Source organism: Podarcis raffonei, chromosome 2 (assembly GCF_027172205.1).
Source record: "Podarcis raffonei isolate rPodRaf1 chromosome 2, rPodRaf1.pri, whole genome shotgun sequence".
In the NCBI taxonomy this organism is placed as follows: Eukaryota; Metazoa; Chordata; class Lepidosauria; order Squamata; family Lacertidae; genus Podarcis; species Podarcis raffonei.
Window position 1 is genome coordinate 64,193,390 of NC_070603.1, and position 24,787 is coordinate 64,218,176.

At 43.0% G+C, this 24,787-nt stretch overlaps 1 protein-coding gene across 3 annotated transcripts in view; it reads left to right on the forward strand.

Annotated features, from left to right (window-relative positions):
- LOC128407976 (proton-coupled amino acid transporter 1-like) overlaps nt 1-20,907 on the forward strand; it is a 40,731-nt gene extending 19,824 nt beyond the window's left edge. For all 3 annotated transcript variants that reach the window (XM_053377051.1, XM_053377053.1, XM_053377052.1), the window contains exons 10-11: nt 7,121-7,290; nt 18,992-20,907. In XM_053377051.1, the coding sequence (XP_053233026.1) occupies nt 7,121-7,290; nt 18,992-19,254 (433 nt within the window). In that variant the 3' untranslated portion in view covers nt 19,255-20,907. The remainder of the gene's footprint in view (nt 1-7,120; nt 7,291-18,991) is intronic.
- Nucleotides 20,908-24,787: the final 3,880 nt, after the last annotated feature.

Consider the following 24,787-nt stretch of genomic DNA (forward strand, 5'->3'; position numbering starts at 1 on the left):
ACCCGGGGGTGCTTTCGAACTGCTAGGTTGGCAGGTGCTGGGACCGAGCAACGGGAGCACACCCCGCCGCGGGGATTCGAACCGCCGACTATGCGATCGGCAAGTCCTAGGAGCTGAGGTTTTACCCACAGCGCCACCCGCGGTTGCAAAAAGTGCCTTGTAGTGTGTGACATGGCCCCCAAACTGGCTATACCTGGAGACAAAAATACATGCCCCCCAGCAACTTCCTTTGGCTGTGATGCTGGCTGGAGAGATTTGGAAAATAGCACTAAGTTAAGGTCAATTCCCGCTGCATTTTCATTGGTTCGGGCTGTTTCATGTTATAAAGGTGCCTGAGGGTGCTCAAAGATCATCTATTTTAGGCGTACCTGCGGCACACAAAATGTTGCTGGTCTACTGCTCCCTGACCATTGGTCACATGGACTGGGGCTAATGGGAGTTGCAGTCTGGCAACACTCGCCTCCCAATCTAAATCCAGAAGTGCTGGAAGAAATCATTGCTGGGTGTTGGGGGTGGAGCGGTATGATATAATATAAGCTTTTTCTCTGCCAGCAGCACTGCTTGTGTATGTGGATTTCGGTGCTTGCTCTGAGCTCATTTTGCACCGCGTATCCGCTGCTACCAGCCTGCCACGCAGATGGGCAGGGAAGAACTCCATAGGCAGAGTGGGCACGCCACATGACCTCCAAGCATGGGATGTGCAAAATCAGCACTTCCAATTAGGACTGGGAAGCTGTGCTGTGCTGCGGAACACACCTTAGGGAAGTGTTCCATTGCGTTGCCAGAGCTTAGAGACCTTTTTTTGCAAGACAGGGAACAGACTGTTCAGTCGGGGCAAGGGGTGGGGATTGTGCTGAACATGGACTTTGAAGCCACCGAGGATTGTTCAAATTTCTGTTCCTGTCCTGTTGCAAGCAGCTGCATGGCATATTATTTCTGTTCCTTGCAAGGCAGGAACACTTTCTCCTCTTGTCTACTGTTCATTGCATTTGTTCAGATCATCAGAAGGCCTAGTTCTCTGGGTCCACATCTTTCCCATCAGTCAGACCTTATATGCAGCTCCTATTGCTCCACTTTCTGGAGAAAATAGCCTAGAGCAGTGGTTCCCCATTAGCTAATTCAGGGCCGGATTTAGGTTTGATGAGGCCCTAAGCTACTGAAGGTAACAAGGCCCTTTATATGTCCTGCTGTCCTTTGTCAACAACAAATTGACTCTGTTTTTTGTGTTGAATATATGCTGTATGGTAATTTATGGACCTAACAGGTATCTAAAGCCATTTGCACATAACAAACTATGTATTTGATCAAAGTAATTGTTGAACTGAAACCAGTAATATTTTAGGGAGCAGGCTAGTAGGCGGGGTCCATTACTTACATCATAGGAGCCTACACAACACAAAACACTGTTGCTGTATGTAGGTTTTATTTTATTTGTTTTTTATCTTATACTTTGGAAATGTACTTCCAGTTTTTTCCACTTTAGATTTTTTTGGCGCCCCCAAGAGAGCGGAGCCCTAAGCTATAGCTTGTTTATCTTCTACGTAAATCCAGTACTGAGCTAATTACTGAGGAACCCCTATTTTTCAAAAGCCAAGCCACGCTCCCGACTTTCTGATAACTCTGTGGTAGTTACCTCTGCAAAACAATTTTTTGAAGAAAATGTGGGATAGCCTCTAATAGCAAAGGATTTTAAGGTAAAAGGTAAAGGTACCCCTGCCCGTACGGGCCAGTCTTGCCAGACTCTAGGGTTGTGCGCCCATCTCACTCTATAGGCCGGGGGGCCAGCACTGTCCGCAGACACTTCCAGGTCACGTGGCCAGCGTGACAAGCTGCATCTGGCGAGCCAGCGCAGCACACGGAACACCGTTTACCTTCCCGCTAGTAAGCGGTCCCTATTTATCTACTTGCACCCGGGGGTGCTTTCGAACTGCTAGGTTGGCAGGCGCTGGGACCGAGCAACGGGAGCGCACCCCGCCACGGGGATTCGAACCGCCGACCTTTCGATCGGCAAGTCCTAGGCGCTGAGGCTTTAACCCACAGCACCACCCGTGTCCCTCAAAGGATTTTAGGTATACTAAAAGACTAGGACTGAGCAATGTCTATGTAGTTTTCAACATTGTGCTATATCAGCAGCTAAACAGCAAAAATGACAAAACTTTAGTTGTGGGGGAGGCAAGGAATGAGGCTGCAGACCCTTGGATGTGTTCTGCGGACCCCCAGGAGCCCCCGGACCCCTAACTGGGAACCACTGGCCTAGAGCTTTGTCATGCATTGCAAGCTGCAAGGCTCAGAGGACAGAGAGAGCTCTACATGCACAAATGCATCTCAATCTATGCTGAAGTTATTGTTTGAGTTTCAGAGGTTTGTCTTGTTATATAATCCATGGGTCAACTTTTACTTCTTTGTTACTTAGCCCTTCCTGAAGTCTTCCCTCCATAGATTTTATATCCTTGTTAAACATCTGTTGGATTCCCCTCACCCCATTTCAATAATATATGAGACTCCATCCTCTTTTTCTTCCACTTGTCTGGGGCCCATGTTTTCTAGATATTCACTTACCTTTGTTTGGTTACCTTGACTTTCCATTCACTTTAATAGTTTCTATTTGTATTAGCTTTATTTCTGTTTTCACTAGGATGCTAATCAAATGAGAATTCCAATTCATTCGCTTTCTTGCTTAGTTCCTTGATAATACATATAATTCATTATGTGCCTTCTGAATTATTCATCTTAGTTCCAGTAAATTATGCGTTTGATGTTCAGTAAAGCAGTTGATATATTTACTTATTGTAATCTGACATTTCAGCTGTTGCTGTGGATAGTCAATTCGTAATTAATTTCAGTTTATTTGTTTGTCTTAACTTCGTAATTCAATAATCAAGGGGTTAATTAATTTGTCATCCAATTCATTAAGTTATCACTTTAGAGTTAGTTAGTAATTCAATTATTCATTAAATGATCACTTTGTAATCCAATTTATTGTTTTATTATTTCAGTTCAAAGTTCATTTGTTTGACTTGGCTTAGTAATTCCGTTCCTTATATGCCTATCACTTGTGTATGAAATCTTTGATCCACTATTTCCTTATCAGTTTATCATTAGTTAATTTATATCTTCAGCTTCTGTACATTCCTTGTTCCTTTCACCAAGTCCTAGTTTAACTTTGATCTTATTTTTTTCTTCGCTCCTGTAGTTCAATGTCCAGCTGCCTTTTTTTCTTCTTCTTACGGCTGCAAAGTATTTCTTTAGCTGCACGGCGTTCTGCCTTGCCACTTCACTTTTTGCCAAAGCTGCCTGCCAAAGTAGCAAGTCCCTTTTGGGGTGCTGCACCCCAGTGGCTGCCTTGCTCTTTATAGCCCCTGTTGGATCCTCATGAAAGGTGTCAAGGTCTTGCTACTGAACCCTCCTCTCTCTTGAGATGCCTGTTCTGACCAGCTGTAGTGGCTGAGAAGCAAGCTCAGTGCAGCATACACTCAGAAACTGCAAATAATTCGGAATGTGGCTTGCCAGACTTGTGACTGGGAACGGCTGCCGGGACCATATAACACCGGTCCTAAAAGACCTACACTGGTTCCCTGAGCTCAGTTCAAAGTTTTGGTGCTGACCTTTAAAGTCCTAAGCAGCTTTGGCCCTATATACCTGAAGGAGTGTCTCATTTAGCCTGGACACTGAGATCCAGCTCCTCTCACACTGATGGCTCGCTTCCCTTCTTTTCGCTTGTTTGTTCTTTTCCTGGCTTTTGATCATTGCCATTTTTACGTAACACGCTGTCTTCCACGTAAACATGCTCTATGGGTAGCTCCTGAAATAGCTTGCCTGTGAGCCGAGCTGGTGAAAGTGCAAGCAGCGATGACGTCTGTATTGCATAGGACTTACACCCGCGCTAAAGCTGGCGAGTGCTTGGCTGTGGGAGAAACGGAATAATAAAAAACTGTGAAATATTCATGACTGAAACTGATAAAAAGCACTTTGAAGGTATGCTTCAGCTTTTCCGTTAAAAAAGAATAAAGTCAGGGTAAAATCATGCTTGTTGCTGCAGGATGGGATGAACGTCTTTTCAACTGCACATAGAAATTCCTCAGAAAGATGCAATGCAAAGGTTTTAGGTTACTGATCATAGAAGTAGTCAGGTGTGTAGTTACAGCATCTGGCACAGCTCAAACATTGGAGTGAATGGTGCTGTTGTGGAGCTAGTGGCCTGATCAATTTTTCGGTGCTCTTTCAAATTTTCTCTTCCCTTCCCCCGCCTAATCTTCATGCCCGTCTTTCTTCATTCACTTGCCAAAACAATGTTAACGCATTTGGATGCTCTATAGAGAAAAAAATAAGTATATGCAAATTGGGTTTTAATCTGCATAATTGGGGGCATGTAAATTTGGCTTCCTTGACGTAATCGTTGTGTTTTCGGAGGGATTGTTTACAGTTTGCATAACCCTTGGCATATGGCTCCAAATTGTAGGTTCAAAACCCAGTGTTGGCTTGTGAATGCGGCTGATAGCTGGCTCCCTCTTTTGACAATGTGAAAGCAGACTTCCAGAATGTTACAGCTGTCCTCGGACAGAACTTTATTTTTTTGTAAAACAGAAATTGTGATTATTGCAGTCCAGCTAATCTTATAACCATCTTGGCCACTCCTCTTTCCACCTGCTCCTCTTTTAAATTGGGGAAGGAGAATCTTTTTCATCCTGGAGATCACATCCTCCCCTTCCAAGGGCCTCACCCTGTGGCGGGCAAGGCAGAAATGTGCAGAGCGTTAAATGTAAAGTTTACCTTTGTACATTAGGCTAGTTTCTTCACACTCCTACACACACATGCCTCTCTCTCCTCCAGGCTAGCAAGAAGCTCTATTGGAGTTCAAGTCCAGGCAAAAACCCTCCAAGAGGGGCTTGGTGAAGGTTATGAATCAATTAGGTGTGTGATCTGAAGAGAGTCGCTAAGGCCAAAGAGAGTGTGACCTGGAAGGCAACATTTGCCCCCCATCCCCAGGCCTGAGGTTCCCCATCCCTGTTGTAAGCAGATCAACCAAATAGGATGTGGCATTGACTGGCCTCACCCAGTGCCTTTCATCAATACTTCCTGTTTCATTAACAGAGAAAAAGAACCCTGCTGGGTCAGACCAAAGGCCTGCTAGGGCCGCATCCTGTTTCCCACAGTGGCTAACCACATGCCTCTTGGGCATTCTGAACCACTGTTTAGAGTCTACTGCCAGAATGGGTTTTTTTTATATATATACCGCAAAGCTTTGTTTCATGATGCTGTGGTTAAAAAACATTCCGTAAGCCACTCAGGGAACAGTGGGCAGCTTTTATATGCAGTGGTACCTCGGGTTAAGAACTTAATTCGTTCTAGAGGTCCATTCTTAACCTGAAACTGTTCTTAACCTGAAGCACCACTTTAGCTAATGGGGCCTCCCGCTTCTGCTGCGTCGCCTGAGCACGATTTCTGTTCTCATCCTGAAGCAAAGTTCTTAACCTGAGGTACTATTTCTGGGTTAGCGGAGTCTGTAACCTGAAGCGTCTGTAACCTGAAGCGTCTGTAACCCGAGGTACCACTGTACATTTGTGGGCAGTTTTATATACAGTAAGCCCTCAACTTACACAGGGGTTATGTTCCGGGGATTGCATTGGCAGGTGGGATTGCCCCCTTTCAGCTCCCTTTTTAAAAATTTCAAAAATAATAATAATTGCCAGGCGCTTAATGCGCCTAAGATGCAACCTTACTGTACATACAGTGAGTAAAATAAAATAAATAAGCAACATGAGCAATAGTCCTCTCCTGCTTTTGTTCCCCAGCACTTCTAACCCTAAGCTTCATCTTCTATGGGTTTTTCTGCTGACCTTTTAGAAGCCATCTAAGTTGGTTGTGGTTGCCACATCTTGTGAGCTCCATAGTGTGGAAAAAGTGCTTCCTTCTGCCTTTCTTGAACCTTTTATCCTTCAGTTTCATTGAATGGCCCTGGGTGCTGTAGTATTGTGAGAGAAGAAGGAAAACCCCTCTCTGTCCACTTTCCCTGCGATCACTATACATAACTAAGGTACAATTACCCTGAGCTGTGCACACTATTCCAAATTTCAGTGCACTGTTGAGTTACACTATTGGCAAGTTTTAATTCATCCTCCATTCACACACACTGCAGTTGCAGAGTATCCGGAAATCTTTCCTGCTCGTTTCTTTTCAGCTGTTGAGCCAGCCAGTAATGAAAATGCATAATTACATGCAGAACTTCAGTTCCTTTCAAGGATTCTGTTTATTTCTAATTTTGTTCTGAAGAACAAAACACCCCATTCACCCTTCATATCTATTTCTTGTCTTTTAGCAAGGCCGTCTAATTTTTCGGCGTTGATGGATTTCATCAGCCCAATCACATGTTGTGATCTGATGGCCTGCTGTTATCTTTGCTGTATCTACTTGTTTTGCTCGGAGATGAACTTTAGGAGATTGATTTCTGACACTTCACAGGCTCCGTTAATGAAAGTAAAATCCAAACGGAAGAGTCTATGAAAGAAATTAACCCTTCGGATAAACATCTGTACATAATGGGGAGATCTCCCAGTGTCCATTTCAAAGAAGGATCCTTAGGTTATCTCCCACTAAGTTATACCCTTAAGTAGACCCACTGTAGGTATACAATGTAACCTAAGCCCATTGATTTTGCTGTAGGTCTTCTCCGACTATGACTTGATTAGATACAATCCCTTGATTTTTGCAATCCATGAACTTGTGATTATTTATGAAAGAAGAACTTCAGGGATTCTGAGATCACTTAAGGACAAATAGCTTTTCAGCATCCATCCTCTTGACTCTGAAAAAGACATTACTTGCCCAAGGAAGTCCATGCCTCATCATACAGTAGCAAAGTCATTAGATCAGGGCAAGTACCTTTCCGTGTTAAGCTTGGTCTCTGCAAAACCCGGGATTGGAACAGTGTTCATATTCTCTCTCTCTCTCCCCTGCAAATGGAAATTGCATGCCAGAGTCCCTTGGTACTCACAGGATTAGGGAGCAGAAACATTCCAAATATGCTTTGTCTCTGGGTTGTGTTCATTTTTGGTTTTGACATGAATGCTTCACCTGGGAGGATGAGTGGATGTAACTCTCGGTTCTTGTATTATTTATGCAGGTTGTATCAGTCTGTCAAGCTGCTGTACTCCATTGGGATCTTCTTCACGTACGCACTACAGTTCTACGTCCCTGCAGAAATAATCATTCCTACGGCCATCGCTCAGGTCCCTGAGCGCTGGGCATTATGGTGCAATCTGCTGCTGAGGGCATCCTTGGTCTCCGTAACATGTGAGTAAGAGATCAGAGTGGTTGTATATTTTCCATTCCATTTTGGCACAGTGTCCTGAACAGGGGAATTGCAAAATTATGACTACTTATTCCACTTAGTGAGATGGCTTTACTGAGATGTCTGAAGCAAGCAATAATGATTGCTGCTGACAAGAAGTTACTTGGTGGTTTTTTAAAAAGCCCTTGTAAATGTGAAGGGAATGTTGCTAGCATGGGTTTCTGTGACAAAAATCATTTCTATAACTTATTTTGAGTTGAAGCCCACAGATGGAGTCTAGTATATAGAGTTCCTGTCAGTTGGCAAAGGGGCAAGGCGGTTTTGAATCTCCATGGGGTCCTTCTGTGACCCCATGAAAATTGACTCCAGAGGTTTGGGGGACCCTCCAGACTAATGTGGGAAGGGTGAATTTATTCTAAAAGCCATTTGCAAAAATTGTGTATATATCATAATTTTAGAACCAGAGGACAAAACCAAGCATCTTTGTGGGAAAATAAAAAGGGCTTATATGACAGAAATTTAACATCGAAGAAAGGAGATGGAGATAGGCCAAAATCCTACCAAGATTGGTTTTCACAGATATAAAAGAGAACTTCCTTAAAACACAGTATCTCAGGTATCTGACACTACATAGACCAGGCATAGGCAGACTCGGCCCTCCAGATGTTTTGGGACTACAACTCCCATCACCCCTGACCACTGGTCCTGTTAGCTAGGGATGATGGGAGTTGTAGTCCCAAAACATCTGGAGGGCCGATTTGCCTATGCCTGACATAGACTATGCTGGATGTATTCAGCAAAACAGAAGATGCAAATTTTACATACATGTTTGGAAAGCCCCATAATCTGGGGCTTTTTTGAAATATGCCCCCCCCCAAAAAAAGAATTGAGGGGGAAATGTTCCATTGATGTCAGAATGGTTTATTAAAATCTGGGTGTTCATAATGGTATGTAAAGTAAAATACTGTAAAAGAGCAAGTAACAAATAGCCAGGCAAGTTTTGCTTTGACTTCTCTGTTCCCGAGCTTGAGAAGAAGTGTTGGTAGATAAAACTAACCTGGTAAATGTTGTTCATCACTGGTGCCAAGTGTCAGAATGGTGGATGCCTTGCATATGCTATTTAAGATCCAATATAATTTTATCTCCCAGCCAGTATCACTTGACACCACCACATACCATCAATATAATTGCTGCTGGATACAACCCAGAAGAGGCTTGTCGTAAAGGCTTCAGGCAGAGTTTATTGCTTCCATAGAATATATTCATTTTCTCCTAGCCAACGTGCACTCATTCCTGCATGTGCACACAGACGCAAAGTGCTTGCCTAACTTAGGCAGGGAGACAGGAGGAATCTAGAAAGGATCCTTGTCTACAGATAAGTAGATGAAGAGTGGTATACAAATGCAATCAATCAATAAATAATGAAAGTATTGAAAATTAATGTTTCAAAAGAAAACAAACTAATTCAAATATGAAATCCACGTTTAAAACAGAATAATTAACAAGAGAATAAAATAGTATCCTAAGCATTGAACCTATCTGCTGCTGTTGCTGCCACTGGTGGGCGGTGGCTGTGGAAGCTCAGACTCCATGGCCTGGGTCTGCACTAAGAGACAGCCAAGATGGCCTCTGGCCTCTTCAGCAGCCTCAGCTTTTGTAGCTGGAGTCAGTCAGGGCCACTCCCTTCCAGGCCAGGTGGGGAAAGACCTGCGTGGCCAGGGGCAGCTCTTCCAGGACTCACAGCCAAGATGGTCTATAGTCTAGACCAGGGATGTCCAACAGGTCAACCTCAATTGACAGGTCAACCTGCAGTTGTTAGAAGTGGTCTCTTTTTCGTCTACGGGGAGAAGGGAGCATTCAGCCCCTCCCCCTCCCTCTTTCCTTTATCCGTGCATGATTTCAAGAACGGAAGACAGAGTTTCCACTGGCGGGATGACTTATTGTTTATTGATTTATGTCGCAGGCCCCTCCCCTAAAAGTGGCAGAAGTATTTGCTGTCCCCCCCCTAAAAAATGCTCAACAACCTTGACCTGCACCCCTAAAAATGGTTGACAATTCAGACTTGGCTCCCTAAAAAAAGCCCAACAACTTTGACCTGCACCCCCCCATGGGTAGATCATTGCCAGTTTTTTATTCTGTGAGTAGATCGCAGTCTCTTGGGAGTTGGACATCCCTGGTCTAGACTAATCCAATAAATGCTGTTTTATTCTAATGGGCACAATTAGAATCAGAAGCAAAATTCTGCAACAGAAACTGATGCATCAGTCCAAGGGTGCTTCACAGCACCATTGAAGATCACAGATGTGCAAGAGTTTGAGCATTTGTGCTGTAACTGAAGCTGCCATTACATCACAGATTGCATAGAGTGCTCAAAGAGATTTCATTTTTGATCTAACGAAGCAGCTGGTTTGCAGGCATAGGTATTGTATTATATATTACAATGAAACTATCTAACCCAATGAAAATAAATTTCACCAAAACAAAATTCCTTTTGAGGAGGATGTTAGCACTGACACCCATGCCATGTCTCCACACTTCTTGATTTGGTGTTGTGGTGTTGAACAGGAAGTATAAGAACAGCACTGATATCCTGAAGCCGATTCTGCAGATCCTGCCATCAGTTTATTTATCAGATTGCTCTCCTCCTGTGGCACAGATGGCTATAGCAGTGAGGCTTCAGTCCTCTCAGCACTTTTTGCATTCATACTGCAAGTTCAGGAGTTCATGTTTTTGCCCCTTACAATGCACTTACATTTAAAAATGTTTAAGTATAGCTGTCTTCATAAAGATTTATCCCATCTCCAAGTTTATTTTTCAGCTATATTAATTCCTTCCTTTCCATGTTTATTCTCGAATGGCTTACTGTTGCTCCTTTGAAACTGAGCCGCAGAAAAGATGTGGTTAGCAAAAAGGGGTGTTAAAACTACTTGCCTTGCTTTCTTTTTAAACTCCTCTTTGAATTAAGTGTAATCTTAGAATGTGGACAGTTGTATTTTATAAGACTACAGTGGTACCTCGGGTTAAGTACTTAATTCGTTCCAGAGGTCCGTTCTTAACCTGAAACTGTTCTTAACCAGAAGCACCACTTTAGCTAATGGGGCCTCTTGCTGCTTCCGCACTGCCGGAGCACGATTTCTGTTCTCATCCTGAAGCAAAGTTCTTAACCCGAGGTACTATTTCTGGGTTAGCGGAGTCTGTAACCTGAAGCGTATGTAACCTGTAGCGTATGTAACCTGAGGTACCATTTGTTGAGGGGGCTCAGAACTTACAGGGTTAAGAGTTCTGAGTGATGACGCCTCACATTCTGAGGGCGGGCAGAGAACACGGAAGGGGCGTGGTTTCTCCGTGTGCTTTCAGTCTGCGTGTTAAGCTCCATGGAGAAAGGAGCAACATGAGTTGCGTCTCACCGGGAAGATTTACGATGTGTTGATTTGTACAGCAATAAAGACTTTAAAGATATGGAGATTGCTGTGTTTCAAGCCTGAGTTATTACCACACGACAGAACGTTCCTGCTTCTGCTTCTGCTGTGTTTACTCTGCTGGAGTCAAAGGTTCCAGGGGGGAAGAGCAGAGCTGCGCGGAGGAAGTGTGCCGGACCCCCTGGACGAAATTGACCCCCCCGAATACCATTGTATTCAACCGGGGAGATGGGTTTTTAACAGCTTGGCATGCTAGAAACCTGTATGTGCTGTACAACGGGAGTGCTTGTACAATTGTTGCTTGCTGTATGTGAAGAAAACTGCACACATACGTTCTGCTGGTGTAGACTTCGCATCATATGCAAGGTTTGACTTCATGAAAAGTTAAACCATTCTCTTTAAGAAAATGCTTCTTAGTCCCCATCACCGTGTAGAGCTGTAAAAAAACAAGAGCAGTTTCTGGCCCAAACTAGAGGGAGGTTGAAAATCATTTTTTGCATTGATGGAACAGATCTGGTAAGATACCCATTGCCTAAAGCGGTACAAAAATGAAATTAATAATAATAATAACTTGAGAGATAACCACCTGCTAAGAATGTAAGACCAGACTTGAGTAGTGGGTAGGCTGCAATTCAAGTTTTGTCCTGAGTTGTGTTGGTGGCAGGATGATGACAAGAGTGGTACAGATAATTGGGCTCAGCATTCTAGTCCAGAGACCCTAGGGTCTTCTCCTACCATGGACCCTCTATTTCTAACAAAAAAGGAGAAAATCTCCTAAATGTAGCTCTGGTTTGCATGACTTATTTTTTTGTTCACACTTGGTTTTGCCAGGGGGACTGGAGACACAATTCTGAAATAGAATCCTCTGATTTAGAAAGTAATCTCTTTGCCTATAGTCCTCACTTACCTGAGAGCAAATTCCCACCAAATTAAACTCAAGGAAACGTGTAGTCACTCCTGTCAGTCACTCCTATTACAGTGGAACACTGCTGTGCCCCTGAATACCACAAGTGGATGGAGTGCTTTTGGGCTTACGTCCTGTTTTTGAGCTTCTTGTATGCATCTGGTTGGACACTGAGAGAGCAGGATACTGGACTAGGTGGGCCATTGGCCTGATCCAGCAAGTCTCTTCATACATTTTTGTCAGCCTTGGTTGGAAAGCCAACAGGATGGTGGGTGGAGGTTCATGTAACTGAGAAAGATGGGCTTCGGCGAATCCAGAGCCAAACAAAAGTGAAGAGCAAAGATTTAAGGCAATGGCTTTAGGTGGCTGATGGCATGTGGCTGCAAGTGGTTCCCCCAGATGTGGTGATGGGGAAGAAGTAGACCTGTGCTGGAAAGGTGCTCAGGGCAAGGACGTTTCCATTCTAGAAGATATCCTTGTTCGTCAGAGGCAAGGAAGTAAAAGTTTATTGGGCTCTCAGCAAGGATAAAAGCAATTAAGTGGGTTGAATGAATATTAATTGAAATGATCTCCTGGCCTCAAAGCATGTCTGCGTCACTGCTTGGGTGTCTGAAGAGAGGATGTAATTTTGGGTTTTGAAGTGCTAAGCAAAAGGAAAGAGAGGTCTAGTTTAAAAGCCCTTTGAATTGATATCTATGGAAAGCATAACCGTTGTCTCCTGAGGGCTGAAGAGCTGCAGCTGGGTAATTTAGTTTTGCTGCCTATCTGTTTTTATTTTTTTTAAGTGGGCGTTTAAAATCCTGTTTGCTGTGAGATGAGACAATTGGCTGAGTCATAAAGGGGCTCATGACGCTGTGTTTGGACAGGCAGCTAATCCGCTGGTCCTGCTGAGCACTCCTGGGTGGGGGCTGTGTCTTGAGAGGATGGAGGGAAGGTAGAGATGAAAGGGAGAACATGAATCTGCTTCCGCTTATTTCCCCTTGCGATCAGCATCTTCCTCCTCTCAACCCATAGCCATAGACTCTCCCCTTTGGAGGGCACCTTCAAAAGCTGTTTGTTCAGCTTGACCCTCCTGTGCACGCTTCTTTAAAAAGTTAGGCCCTTAATCATTAAAAATGGGGAGCCCACATCTCAGTCCTCCTCAAAACCTGCTTCCTTAAGTCAAAACAAGCTTTTGCTTTGTAAGGCAAAATCTGAGAGGTGTGCTGTGGGTGGGGAAGGCAATTGTCAAAGTTTCTCCTCAGGTGTTTCCAGGTCAGGTTGTCTCTTTGATGTCACACCACACACACTGCACTGTGTTCATATAAAATGAAAAAAGATTATCTTCAAAATGAGTTCACACGTTGTTTTTGTTTTTTACCTGGACGTTTCTTTGGTAGATACATGTGTGGATAATGTTGAGAAACGGCCAGACAATATTGTGCTCTGGCCCCAAGGCAGCAGAGTTCAATGGAAGTTGCTTGCCCTCAACCCCCGTCCCCGTCAAATAGCTACCACTGAATAATTGTGGGGGAAAGGCACCTTCTGTTGCGTTTGTGTTCTGGCACTATGATTGTAAGGCATCCCTTAGAACACTGGGCTTTGGTCAATGCCCAGCTGCGGATCTGGTAGGGTAGGACTTTAGAGTAGAAGACCAAAACTCCACTCAGCTGAATGAGGAAGAGGGCCCCCAAACAGAGCAGAGTTGGCTTGCCACGTGTTGAAGTACAGTAGTACCTCAGGTTACAGACGCTTCAGGTTACAGACTCCACTAACCTAGAAATAGTACCTCGGGTTAAGAACTTTGCTTCAGGATGAGAACAGAAATCGTTTGGTGGCGGTGCAGTGGCAGCGGGAGGCCCCATTAGCTAAAGTGGGACCTCAGGTTAAGAACAGTTTCAGGTTCAGAACGGACCTCCAGAACGAATTAAGTTCTTAACCCGAGGTACCACTGTAGGTGAAGTGATATATCGCCCCAGGCCATTAAATCCAGTGTTCAAAATTATGTAACTTCATCCATGATCTCTTCTACTAGTGGCTAACCCTAAGCTTCTGAAAAACTCACAAGTAGGATAGCAGCCCTACTCTTCTGTTTTGCCTCCAGCAGACTACACTCAGAGGTTCTCTGGGTCTGGACATGGAACGCCCATCTAATTGTCATGGTGAATGGTCATTGACGTCTTTCAAGTCATGCATACATATATGGTCAAGTTGACACATGGGAGCTTGAGACTTCAGATGCATTTGCTGACAGGGGTCCTTGCATACACTAAACATAGAATGTATGCATTTTTGATTTGCTGTTGTAAGCTTCCCTAAGGCTGGAGGACAGTCTGTAAACACAGCAAATAAATACATAAATGGGATCTGTCTTTGCATAAGCTTAAATCCATTGCTACTGAATTGCGAATTGGCTCCTTCGGGACAATGTTGTGTAATCTGGACAAGTTAGCTTCCCTTTGCCAAGGGACACATAAACAGCAAAATGTGATTCCCAAACTCAAAGCCTCAGCAGCTTGTTCAGGCACATCCTAGCTGTTTGGGTTAGATAAGGGCCATGTCTTGTTTGCTTGCTTCTTTAAAATCGAACTCCGTCACTGTGAAATAGCTTCATTCACTTTCCTCAGTTTCACAGTGAAGCTGGAGCTGCTGCATCCCTTGGAAGCTTCTCCCTTGTCAGTCATGGGGAATCCGTGGCACAGCAGAGGTTGCTGGGCACTACTTCTCATCAACGCTTACCAGGATGGCTAATGGGGATATTATGGGAGTTGGAACTCAGTGACATCTAATGAGAGCCACAGGCTCCCCATCCCTCATCTAAACAAAGCATTCATTGTCTTGCTTTGCAGTACAAATAAGTTCTCACCCCACCCCAATACCCCACGCCCGTGTCACCCATAAAGCAGCTGAGTTTTTCATTTTAAAATACTGCATTGTTGCTTGCCTCCCTCTCTCAATTTGATTTGTCCTAGTCCCCCAGGCTTATTGAGAGCGTAATTCTCACTGATAATATGAAGCCTATAAAAACTGGAAAAGCAACATCCTACTTTGAAAACACACCGGATTTTTTCAGGAAATAAACCAATTCCTCCTTCTCTCTGGTCATGGTGATTCTTCTCTTTGAAGTGCCCTACTTTCTTTGCCAACAAAAGCCAGCTTTATTATGGAGAATTCTCCTCTTTTACTGCTTCATTTTAGCAGGAGTTGTCTATGCCTTAAAATACCACAGAAGCATCAGGCAGCAGAATCACCCCCAGGTTACAACTTAATAATAATAATAATAATAATAATAATAATAATAATATAATATGCCCATCTGGCTGGGCTCATATTACTTTATGAATTAAATTTATACCCCCCTAAAGAAGGCCAGGGTGGCAAACTCATGTGTTAAAACAATGCTATTAAAAGCATAGTAAAGACAATTATGTATATTCACAGAGATATTTTCAAGGTTGCCATGCACAGAAACTTTCAGTATTCAAATGCACGGGTAAACAGGAATGTGCTAATGTTACTTAAAGGCTTAAAAAAAGGTAAAGGACCCCTGACAGTTAAGTCCAGTCGCGAACGACTCTGGGGTTGCGGCGCTCATCTCACTTTACTGGCCGAGGGAGCCGATGTTTGTCCATAGACAATTTTTCCAGGTCCTGTGGCCAGCTTGACTAAGCCGCTTCTGGTGAAACCAGAGCAGCGCACGGAAACGCTGTTTACCTTCCCACCGGAGCAGTACCTATTTATCTACTCACACTTTGATGTTCTTTCCAACTGCTAGGTTGGCAGGAGCTGGGACTGAGCTCACCCCGTCGCGGGGATTTGAACTGCTGACCTTCTGATCGGCAAGCCCAAGAGGCTCAGTGGTTTAGACCATAGCGCCACCAGCATCCCACTTAAAGGCTTACCTCTGTCTTAATTCTCTGACGCAATTTGCCTTCAGAGCATCAGTGTCAGGGCTTCATTTCTGGATGCAACATCTGGACAATTAACATTGTGTACTGTGTGTTGTTTTGGCCAACTTTCAACCATGGCTTCATGCCTGTGCTTGTTTTGAGACCATTACCCATAGCTTCCCATAACATGCAAACCCGCAAACTGTGGCTAAGTTTACAACATGCTGTGCCCTGGCTTGTATTACACCTCATGCATAGGATACAACAGAGGAGCAGCGAAGAAATTAATAAGCCAGGGATTTCGGTTTAGTGTTAAATGCATTTTTGCTGTGGGTCAGCATGCACCACACAGGCCTCCTGCTAATATACCGCAAGCCCAAAAGAACAAATTATCTGCATCATATGCTCCTTGTTTGTGGCACTTGGTCATGCTGGCTGGGGCTGATGAGAGTTGTAGCCCAACAACAGCTGGAGGGCCACAGCTTCCCCCACTCCTGTATTATTTAATAGACTTGTTTACAGGCGTTTTTATTTTATTTTAAGGAGTGTGTCCTCGCAAAAGGAGTAGCATAGCACACAAACAAAAGAACAACAAATATGCAATACAAAAACACTGCTTAAAGCTTATTAAGAGGCCCAAGATCCTGAAAAGCAACGGTCGGAGCATAAATCACAATCAGCCTGGCATTATCATAAAACAGAAAAACAGCCCCACTGTTCCACAGTCCAATTAGATTCAATCCATAAAAGCAGCAGAGAACAGATGAGCCCATTTAAACATTTGTCAGGATGGGACTTGTTTTATCTTAGATTTTTCAAGCAGGGTTGTCTCTCTCTAGACAGGCTTTTACATTCCTCCAAAACTGTTACTGCTGAGAGAAGAAGAGAGAGGCGAGAGCAAGATGGCAGAGGTTTATGGAAGCTAATGATATACATGTTTTTGATAAGCTTTGCCTTTGCTGGAGCAAGCAAATTTGTGTATCATTTTATCAAATTCCCCAATATAAAAATGGTCTGGCTTATGTTTAGCTCAATATCTGTTTTCTTCTAACCTGAGTGCCTAGTTGCTCTTTTTTGATTTCTCATTTCCTTCAATACAATTTCTTCTTCTTCTTCTTCTTCTTCTTCTTCTTCTTCTTCTTCTTCTTCTTCTTCTTCTTCTTCTTCTTCTTCTACCTGAAGTCCAGTATTGTTGGTCTTCAGGCGCAAATGAACTGCTTGTCGCATTTTTAAAAGAGAAGTCATAGCTTCTCAGCCTAACCTACCTCATAGGTTTGTTGTGAGGATAAAGTGGGAAAGAGGAGAATGGTGTGTGGCCGCTTGAGTTTCTTGGAAGAAAGGCAGGATGCATATGTAATAGTAGATAAATGAAGCTATAGAATACAGTGGTACCTCTGGTTACGTACTTAATTCATTCTGGAGGTCCGTTCTTAACCCGAAGCACCACTTTAGCTAATGGGGCCTCCTGCTGCTGCCGTGCCGTCGGAGCACAATTTCTGTTCTCATCCCTGAAGCAAAGTTCTTAACCCGAGGTACTATTTCTGGGTTAGCAGAGTCTGTAGCCTGAAGTGTCTGTAACCCGAGGTACCACTGTATGTCAGAATCCTACATGAATAAATTCCAAAGACTGTCACTCCCTTACAATATTACCTGCTCAAACTCCCTTACAATATTACCTGCTCAAATTCTTGTGCTGAGGGCGAGATAGAATGAGATGTGCTGCTTGTTCATACCTTATTGGCCAGAAGCCAGTAGCACAAGTAATACCTTAAGATCCTCAAGTGGCTTTTTCAAACAGAAGGGGATGAGTTGCCCCCAGAGACCTGTGATTGGGAGTTCCAGATGTTAAGGCTGCAAGGGTTTTATTTAGGGGTTATGAGCCTAGCCTCTGAAGTTAGGATGGAGTGGTATGAGCAGCTGGCTGGGACTGAGACCCAGGGGGCTGGTTGGAGCTGGGGAACTTCATTGGTGACTTCATTGGTGGTTCTTTAGTGGGAAAAGGCCCTGTTAGTCTCTAGCCATGTCCTTCCCAGGCATGTATCCCCCTTGAGTATGAAGCAGCTGCTCTTACAAGTCTCTGGAGGTCCACTCACCCAGCCATTGCTCAGTCTTTGGGAATTTCTAGCTCTGGCAGGGAAGTCTTGGGGTTTGCTGTGCTGTGCATCTGAAACAACATCCCTGTTCATCTATGGATAATAGAAGGGGAGGTTGTTGGTGTGTGGGTCCTTTCAACCTAGACTCAAAACTTCCTCAAAGAACGCAGATGCTATGCTGCTCCCAAATGAGCTAAACTGAAGCAAGCAAACTTGTGCTTCAATCCAAAGCTCATTTATTTGAAATGTGACCTTTACCCTATCCATGGATAAAAGTTGTGATGGTCTCCAACATCTAAAGTAATGGTAGCAGTGTGGAATAGCATCATATGGTTCTCTTTCCAAGTGGACCATGGATTTCTGTAGTACTCCTGAGTAAACTTAAGAGTCTAATATATGGAATGTACAGTGGTACCTCTGATTACAAACACTTCAGGTTACGGACTCTGCTAACCCGGAAGTAGTACCTCAGGTTAAGAACTTTACCTCAGGATGAGAACAGAAATCGTGCGGTGGCAGCGGGAGGCCCCATTAGCTAAAGTGGTACCTCAGGTTAAGAATGGTTTCAGAACAGACATCTGGAAAGAATTAAGTTCGTAACCAGCGGTACCACTGTATTTCTAAAGTTCAGTGGCATGATAGATCTGGGGATTGAATTTCCAAATTGCCCAGCCTCTTTCCCACCACTGTACCATCTCTGCTGCTAGAAGGAACCTCTAGACTGGTTCTTTGGAAATTTTGTAGCTGTTGTTCACTGAATTGGACCATTTGCCCATCTAGCCGAATACTGTCTGTTCCAGGCGTAGCCAGCGTTATTGGACTATAGCTTTCGTCATGTGCCCTACTAGAGTTGGGACCCAGTGGCCTCTGGGGTGTGCCCTGTTGTGTGCCCCAGAGTGGCAGCAGGTCTTCAAGGTCTCAGGAAGGAATGTTTTGCATTACTTGCTACTTGAGATAGTTTTAATTAGGAGATGTTGAGGATTAAACCCAGGATCTTACGCATGCGAAACATTCTGCTGCTGAGTTTTGATCTCTTCCACTATAGCCTCCCTCTACAGCAAGGGTGCCAACTTGAATAAAAAATTGGGGAGGGGGCAAGTAAGCCCTGCCCACATAATTGAAAACATGATGTGGCACACCATTTGAATGGTAATGCCAATTTAGGGAGGCAGGCCCCTCAAATATTTTTTTTGGGGGGGGCAAAAGAGACCTTGGCCCCTAGGAGTTGGCTCCTGTGCTCTACAGTGCTGGATAAATCCACAGTTTTTTAAAAAATCAGCCACAGTGCTCTGTTTTCTCTTATACATTTAAAGTTGATGGCAACCTGTTTTGGCATCTATTTTGGCTAACAATAAATGTTTTCAATCAGATGCATTCCTAACCAAGTTTTTCTTTCCTCTTGTTTCTTTGTGTCTCAGGTCTGCTAGCAATCCTGATTCCTCGACTGGGCATTGTCATCTCTCTGGTGGGCTCCATCAGCAGCAGTGCCCTGGCCCTGATCATCCCGCCCCTTCTGCACATTGCCACCTACTACTCCGACGGCATGCACCCCTTGGCCATTGCCAAAGATATCCTGATCAGTTTCATTGGTTTTGCTGGGTTTGTGGTGGGAACCTATGAGTCTCTCTTTGAACTCATCGTACCAACTCCCACCGCCGTCAACGCCACCCGTGCCTTATAAATGACACACTAAACCTGTGCACACCTTTCTGTTTTTCTTTGCTATAGAATATTTCGTCAGCCTGGCTGGATCCTGGTTTCCATTGTAGCAACTGCAGTGACTTGTTGCCACTTCTTTGCTTCCCAACCGTATTTATTTTGCTGATTTAAATGCAAGCGGACAGTGGAAAAGGCAGGACTCCGATCTGCGTCTATGCTTCTTTATGCACAAGTCAGGGGTGGTTGATTTAAGAACCTTCACAGCACAGTTATTAGTCTTTGATAAGAGTGGAATACTGTTGTCTGCACCAGTGCTAGTCTCTCTGATAGAATGATGCTGAATGGTCTGCAGGGATCTTGGTTTGTACAGTCTCCTCTGGAATCTAGAGAATTAATAATTCCAATACTGTCAAAAGGGCGACAAAGCCCTTTAAACATCATGTTACCATTCCTTGGGAAGAGAACCCAAGACCAAATGTATGGGCTGGAGGCACAAGATGCCACCACTTTGCTGACGCTAAGCAGGGTCAGGTCTGGTCGGTGCCTGGATGGGAGGCCGCCTGGAAACCACTTGAATGTCACCTTGGATTCCATGACAGAAGTATGATGGGATTGATTGAAACAAACAAAAACCCTTGAATCTCTTTGCTGCTGTTCTGAAATGCTTCTGTCTGACAGCTTACTGATTGCATTGAGCTTCAAATGTGTATCTGCATTTTTGGGGAAATGACGTATAACTTGGAAGTGGCAGCAAGCACAGAACAGGAGAGAAACCAGCAGAAGTCTGTTAGCAGTTTTTTTAAAGTGGACTGCACAGATTGAAGAGCCTGTTGGTTATGTTCCCTTCTTGCTTTCTGCCCTGACCCCTTCTTCACCTTTGGGTTCATATCAGCAGGAACGACGGAGTTGTAGGTAGACTCATGCACAATAAAATACAGTGCACAGTACTTGAACCACTCTAATTGGGCTGCATGCAAAAGATGCCAGTTTCTGTTGCTTCTCAGCAGTACTCCATGGCAGGGTATACTTGAAACTCTGCGGTTTCAAGAATACTGGGAGAAAGGTGCATGTATGAATTGGGCATAGGATACGGTAATAATTTCAAAGAGGTAGGTAATATTGATTATAATTCACGGCAGGACATAGTCAACTGTAGGATATAAGCCATCCTCTCCTGTTTTGCAATGGAAGTTGCAACGAGCAGTTACTAAACATAGGTTTTGAAGAAAAGGAAGCAGTGACCATACAAAATGTATAGAAATCAAAACTGTTGATGCTGTGCCCATGTATTGGGTCATAATTCAATGGAATCTAACTTTGCCTACAAACGAGAGCCATTTTACATGAGAGAGAAAAACAAACACCCATCTAGAGAGAGAGATGTGGGATGACTTTGACTGCCCCTCTTGTGACTCCTATGCACACTGTTGGAGCTTGCTGTTGAACATGACTTTTGTTTATTGTCATCTGTGCGGTCTTCACATGTGTACATTTTTTACTACCCCTGCTGAGTAAAATGTCCTATGTTAAAAGGCCCTGAAAAATTAACCAATCAAAGCCCCCCCACCAAAAAAATAAAGGTGTTGAATATGTACATGAAAAGTCTTTTTTAAAAAAACCTTGCATTTTTTCTCTTCTATTATATTATTTCCTCTTCTGTTGATACCGGTTTTACGGTCACATTGCTTTTTTTATAACTGGTCTGGGATTTTTTAAAAATGCAAAACTTAATGTGCCAGCTTGATTTGATGAAGTTATTTTGTCTAAAATTCAGTTTTTGCACATTAGCTAACCATAACTTGGAGTGCAGTCCTAAATATGTCTACTCAGAAGTGACTCTTACTGAGTTCAACTTAACTTTCAGTGTATGTTGCATGGTATTGTACACTTACTATTTTAACAAAGCCCATTTTAAACTTTATAGTGGAAGCAGACCAACTTCCTTTTTTTAAAAAATTGCTCAGAAGTATATTTTAATTGTTTGTTACGGCATTAATTTATTGAGTATGTAATATAACTGCTAAAGTCCTTGCACATACGTACAGCGTACGTTGCAGTGTCTTGCACTTCTGTCTTGTTTCGTCAAGGCTTCCGAAGATTGCTGTATTTATTTCTCTGGGTGTAAGCCCTGTTGAGTTTAATGGGATTTGCTTGTGGGTAAATTTGTGCAGAATTGTACTGTTAGTTTCTCAGCTAAAGAAAGAAAGATATGATGCGCATGGCAGCTAGAAACTTAGAGCAGCTAAGCAATATGGCTGCCTTTACAGAACTACAAAACCCCAAATTTCAGGCCAGGGGGTTAGAAGTGGGAGATTTCATGAGTGCCAGAGATTACACTTCAGACATTGTACTTTACTGTTCATAAAATAAGTTTCTGAGATAGCATTAAAAACCGGACAGATTCGCTTTACGGTGGTACCTTGGTTTAAGAACAGTCTTGTTTACGAACTATTTGGTTTATGAACTTTGCAAAAGCGGAAGTAGTGTCCCGGTTTGTGAACTTTGCCTCGGTCTAAGAACGGAAGCTGAACGGTGGAAGGGCACTGGCAGTGGGAGGCCTTCTTAGGGAAAGCGCGCCTCAGTTTCAGAACAGTTTCGGTTTAAGAACGGACTTCTGGAACGGATTAAGTTCGTAAACCAAGGTACCACTGTAATGTCTTGTTACTTAATGCTGAGACATTAATTCAAATTACTTACGTTTTGCCCACTGGATCCAGAACCTCAGTGTGGGCACTTAACAGTGCAGAACCCCACAGTGTCGGTAGGTAGAAATTAGGGCACAATATTTTTAGATTATATTTTACAGAACACTCACACAGCTTTAAGTAAAAATTACAAGAGATAAAATTAAAATGGCTTTAAGCAGTAATTTCACAGTAGGGACTCCTTTTTTATGAGCTGGCATTTAGGCAGTCCATTCCTTGAAGACTGTTTCTGATTGTTTCGTATTAGTTTACTAGAATCATTAGGCTTACAACTCGTAGGGACTTTCACTTCCAATGTTGTATCTTAAATTTTAGTGTCCGATTAGTGTCTAAAGACTAGCAGCTGTTTGTTGTAGGGTAAACAGAACAAGGGAACTTTAAAGGGGCGATGAAGCAATCATCCGAAAACCTGAGCTGCCTTCGTTTAGTCCTGGAGCTCATCCAGCTTCTCAGTTGAGTGCCATTTAAACTATTTTGCATGTCCTCTTAAAAATAGCCTGCTGGAAGAAGATGGTTTTTGCATTCTCTGGGTCAGAATGCTGCCCTCTTCCTTTCTCTTCGTATTATGAGGTGTCCTCCTTGACTTTCATCACTCCCATAATGTCCAGCATTGAATTAAACATTCAATTGAATTAAACATTCAATTCCACTGCATTTAGAAACATTTTAATCTGTCTTAATCTGTTACTGTAATGGTTCCATAATAATTTCTAGTCTATTTAAATATTAGTTGAAGTGCTCCTTTCAGTGGGAATAATGGTTCTACCTGACTCCTAGATAAATAAACTGCTTTAACAGCCATGAATCTTTAACTGGAGATTGTGGGGGGACACCACAGATTGATATCTGGATTACTGCTAAATATAACATGCATTGATTGGGTGGTGGCAAATGCTCTTATCTGTGCAGCCTTGTTACTGTTACTATTATGGTGGTCTTTGGAGATCTATGGTTTATGAAGTACCCATTTTACTTGCTGTTCAAAGTACCATGCAGGTGAACCGAGGCCTAGTTGTGTTTTGTACAGAATGCAGACAATAGGAGATTTCCCAGAGGCACTGAACTGAATATTTTTGCCCTGTTAAACATTTCCAGCACCTTGTGATTAAATCCAGAGAAGGGTTTCCATGTCTCAGTTTATGGACAGTTGATATCTGGTGAAGTTTCAAAATAGTCTCTTGGTCTAGTTGAGACAATAATATGACCTTTCACATACTCTCTCCATGAAAGTCATCTGTATTGTTATTTCTGTGTTGACTTTGAAAAAGGATAGAAAGGGCATTTCAGTCTCAAACCAAATGTATGCTTCATTTATTTTTTATTGTTGTTTTAATACTACCATGGTGATCAGAGTTGTGGGAAAGATGCCTACAAGATCCAAACGCAACTCAGGTCTTCCATTAAATTTCTATGGGAGGAGAAATGCTGGCTGTGACCTTCATAAACTCACAGCAGAAGCTCCAAACTGGTAACCTTTTGATCTGCACAATGACACAGACAACATGGTTGCCAGATTGAAGCACAACATTTATCTGCCTCCTTATAGAAGCCTATGGGAGAGCCTTGTTGCCTGTGCAGATCCAGCCTCTGGGATTACTTTGAAATCCCATGAGGTTATTCTGGGTTTGCCTAGAGGAGAATATGGGAATGTCTGTGCTCCTTTGAAGGACCTTCCTATGTTGTCTCATATTTTTTATATATATAATATAGGGCAGGTTCAAACAAACCAGTTTTTAGGGCAAGTTAAATTGGGGAATATGTTGGTGTTTCTCAAAAATGACCAAGCAGAAGGAAATATATAGGATTATCCACAAAATGGTTGTGAAAGAAGAGGTAGCTTTGAAGATGGGCAAAGGGGTGTGTGTGTTTGTGTGTGTGTATATGGAGTCATTCATTATGTATTTATTTGTGCCTAAATTTGTCTGTTGCAAGCAAATATTTTGTTTGCTGCTACTGTGCATATCAAATGGAAATGCTCAGTTGGGTATGTGTGTATAATGGTGCTGTACCTGAATCATGTTCTTTACTGGATATATTATTCAATAAATTCTGTTTTTTACTTTATAAGTATTCAACAATGACTTTGTTTGGAATGTTTTTGGATTGTTTGTATACGTCTCCTAATATCTAACTTCAGCAGATTACTAATTTTAGTTATTTAAGCCTCTGTGGGTGAGGACTGGGTAGCCACACAATGAACTGGGTTGCTTTTTTAACCGGAAACTTGGTGAGATGTTGCACAGAGTATTGTATGTTCCGATTTGTTTTACCTGGATTTTAATTGTCACTGTGTTTTTCTTTTTGTAAATAGCCCTGGAAATTTTGTGTATAACATAATAATAACAACAAAAATAATAATGGTATGATGATTTCTGAATATGAGATCTTGATAAGAAATATGGTTCTAATGAAGAAAAATAAACTCAAAACTGTCTAGTTCTCCTTTATTATGCCTTAATGATATGTTTACCATCAACTTTTGATGCACTGTTTTGTGAGAGGACTGTTTTCAGGCAAACAGTTCTCAGATTCTGAAAATATATTGGTTTTCGTCTCTCAGAATGTAGGTTTCTTTTGCTGATCAATTTACAGAAATGCTTTAGACACCGTATTTTTATGGGCTGTCCTAAAGCCATCTCAAGATAACACACTGTTGCCGGAATGGACAACCTGTGCAATCCCTTGGTCCTGATGTTGTTGAACTACAAGTCCCATCATTCTTGACCACTGGCCATATTGGCTGTGGCTAATCCTAACCTCCTCCCTGCTCTGAGGCCTTGTTCCCACAGACAGTGTGGTTAAGAGCTGTACTGTATCTGGATTGAACCTGACTGCAAGTTGGGAGCTCAT